Source organism: Herpailurus yagouaroundi, unplaced genomic scaffold (genome assembly GCF_014898765.1).
Source record: "Herpailurus yagouaroundi ecotype Mexico unplaced genomic scaffold, PumYag 64276, whole genome shotgun sequence".
NCBI lineage: Eukaryota > Metazoa > Chordata > Mammalia > Carnivora > Felidae > Herpailurus > Herpailurus yagouaroundi.
Genome location: NW_024417610.1, coordinates 1 through 2,915, shown reverse-complemented (window position 1 = coordinate 2,915; position 2,915 = coordinate 1). Strand labels below are relative to the sequence as shown.

At 68.1% G+C, this 2,915-nt stretch overlaps 1 protein-coding gene across 1 annotated transcript; it reads right to left on the bottom strand.

Moving 5' to 3' along the window:
• Positions 1–5: 5 nt before the first annotated feature.
• Positions 6–2,910, bottom strand: HRH3 (histamine receptor H3; the record flags this gene model as incomplete). Its single annotated transcript, XM_040466620.1, has 3 exons — positions 6–386; positions 1,521–1,687; positions 2,775–2,910. Coding segments are annotated over 3 exons (684 nt in total), but the record flags the coding sequence as incomplete, so codon positions are not given.
• Positions 2,911–2,915: the final 5 nt, after the last annotated feature.

Below are 2,915 nucleotides of genomic sequence, written 5' to 3'. Positions count from 1 at the left end.
ACGGCCTCCCCGCGCCCCTTCTGCCAGCAGCCCCAGCAGCCGGGCGCGGCGGGCGGCGGGGAGGGCTGGGCCTCCGGCGGGGGCTCGGGGTCCCGCGCCCCGTCCAGCCGGACGCGGGTGCGCCTCTGGATGTTCAGGTAGATGCTGAGGTTGAAGAAGGTGACGCTGAGGAAGGGCGTGAAGAACTCGAGTGTGGAGGCCGTGATGAGGAAGTACCAGTTGTAGAAGAACTCGGCGTAGCAGTGGCCCTCCGGGATGGAGCTGCCGCCGGACAGGTACTCCCAGCTCAGGATGGCCGGCCCGTACAGGAGGAAGGCCAGCACCCACACCATCACCATCTTCTGCACCGCCCGCCGCGTGTCGCCCTGCTGGGCCCGGTAGGAGACCTGCCCGGGACACGCTGGGTCAGGAGGGAAGGGGCCCGGGCAGCAGCAACAGGGGACTGGGAGCTCCCCCAACACCCCGCGCCGCGCCCCCCCGCCCCCCGCCGCCGCAGCCTCTGGGCCTCTGCGCCGTGGCCTCCCTCCCCTCCCCCGCTCCCCACGTGGGTCTGGCCGGCTGAGGCCCCAGCACACTCTCCCGCGGTCATGCAACCTCCCTCAGATCGGCCCCAGACGCTAACTTCATGCCAGGCTGCTTGTGTGCTACCCCTGCTGGCCGTGGGCACCCGGGGGGTGGGGGAGGTCCTGTCACCCCCCCCTGCCCACCGAGCGCCCCCCGTGCCGAGCTCCGTGCCCCCAGCACCTGCTGGGTGTCTCGTGCAATCTTCACGGTGGAAGTCGTCCTCCCTTCCCTGGTGGCTCAGGGAGAGAGGCGGGGGCCACAGGTGGATTGGCTCAAGGGGACCCTGAGCCCCTGCTCTGCACGGTCTCCTGGCCTCTCCAGGCGGGGACACGTGGGGCCCCCAGCAGAGGGCGCTCAGAGTGACTGGCAGAGTCATCTCAAAGAAGAGGGCCAACCGGGACTCCGGCTGCTGCCCCTGTGCCCGCCTGGCCCTGATGCAGGAAGCCCAGGCCACCCAGCGTCCCTGGCTCACGGTGACTACTCACACCAGGAAAAGCTCGTGGAGCCAGAAGCTGATGACTGACTTCCGGGGGCACACTCGTGCACACATGCACGCACGCTTGTGCGCGCGCGCACACACACACACACACACACACACACACGAGCGCACGGTGGGGAGGGTACCACCGACGACCTCTGGCCCAGATCCTCCCTCAGCCCTCCAGACTTTGCACCTGCTCCAGGGCGGAGGCTGAATTGCCCCTGTTCCTTCAGGAACACCCGATGCCGGGTCCAGACGTGCCTCCTGCCTGTCCCAGGACCCGTCCCACTGGCAGCAAATGGCTACTGAGTGGGCGGCTGGCCATAGAGTACGCAGTGTGTCCGGGGTGAGGCCAGCAGAGACCAAGCCCACCCGGTACTGCCCACAACTTGGAAGTGGCCATCCTCTGCTGTGGCCACTTCCTGACCACCCCCCTCCCAGGAGCGAACATGGGGCACCGGCTTCCCAGACTCACAGCGCGGGTGACTGACAGGAAGCGGTCATAGCTGATGAGCACGATATTGAAAACGGACGAGGTGCAGAGTAGGTAGTCCACCACCAGCCACAGCTTGCAGAGACCACGGCTAAAGGGCCAGCGGCCAGTCAGCACATAGGGCACATATAGTGGGATGCAGAAGGCCCCTGTAGGAGAGAGAGTAGGGCCACGGTGGGCCGTGGCTGGACAGGGGCCTGGGGTCAAACCCACCCCAGTGGAGAGACAGGCAGGACCTGGGGGTGGCGCAACGGCCGCTTTCCTGGGACCGGCAACCCTGACCTTGCCCTTGCCTCCACCGTGTCTCTTAGGCACACCCTCTACCCTGCGACTGGCCTTCAGCCCCTGCCTAGCTTCCAGTCCCGCTGGCGTCCCCTGGACTTGGAGGTAGGAGGGAAGATCTAGGGGTGGGGACCTCCGGGCACGATGAGACCCCTCCCCCCCAAGCCTTGATTCGGTACGTCCACATTTCTGTGCAGTCCTCCCAGGCCCCAAAGGGAGGCAGGAAAATTTCCTCCCTCCTCTTCCACCTGCTGGACCCCAGCCCCTAACCCAGCCTTTGGACAGCCCTTCCTCCTCAGCTCAGAAAGAGAGAACGCCTTTCTCCCGACCCAAAGGGCATTTGGCTGCCACCACGCCAGCCGCTCCCACGGCCCAGGGTCTGGCAGACGCACTTAGCAGCCCCAACAGGTGTCTGGCGCTCGGGCCCCCTCTGCGCGCCCCGCCCCCAAGCCGGCAGCAGTGCACGCACACGTGAGAGCGCGCTCCTCCGAGCATCTCCCCCACCCCCACCCCGCTTCCCCCACGCCCCCCTCCCCCAACACGGCTCTAAAAACTCCCTTCCATGTCCCCTCCCCCAAACCTCTCCCAGCGCCCTCCGCACGTCCTGAGTCCGCCAGCAGCCTTTGTTTGGCTACGGCGCAGGAGCCAGCGGTGCACTCGCGGCCGCTGCGCCTTGCGCCTGGCCAAGCGCCCGCCCGCCCGCCGGGGCCCCTTCCCGAGGAACATCCCCCCCCACCCCCCAGCCCCGGTCTCGGGGGGGGGGGCGGGGGGGAGGCAAGGAACTTCGCCCGCGCCCCCCGCCCTCCCCCGGGTCCCGGACGCCCCCTCCCCAAACAGGGCTCCCTGGCGGGGCCGTGTGCCCGAACAGAAAGGCGCCCTAGGTCCACGCTCCAATCCCTGCTGGCCGGGCCAGGCTGGACACTCCTGGGCTCGGGCGGGGGCTGGGGGCTTTACCCACGAGGAAGTCGGAGATGGCGAGGTTGAGCAGAAAGAAGTTGTTCTGGGTGCGGAGGCTCGAGTCGGCCACGAAGGCGAGCATGACCAGCGCGTTGCCGAGCACCGTGGCCACGATAAGCAGCGCCATGAGCGCGGCCA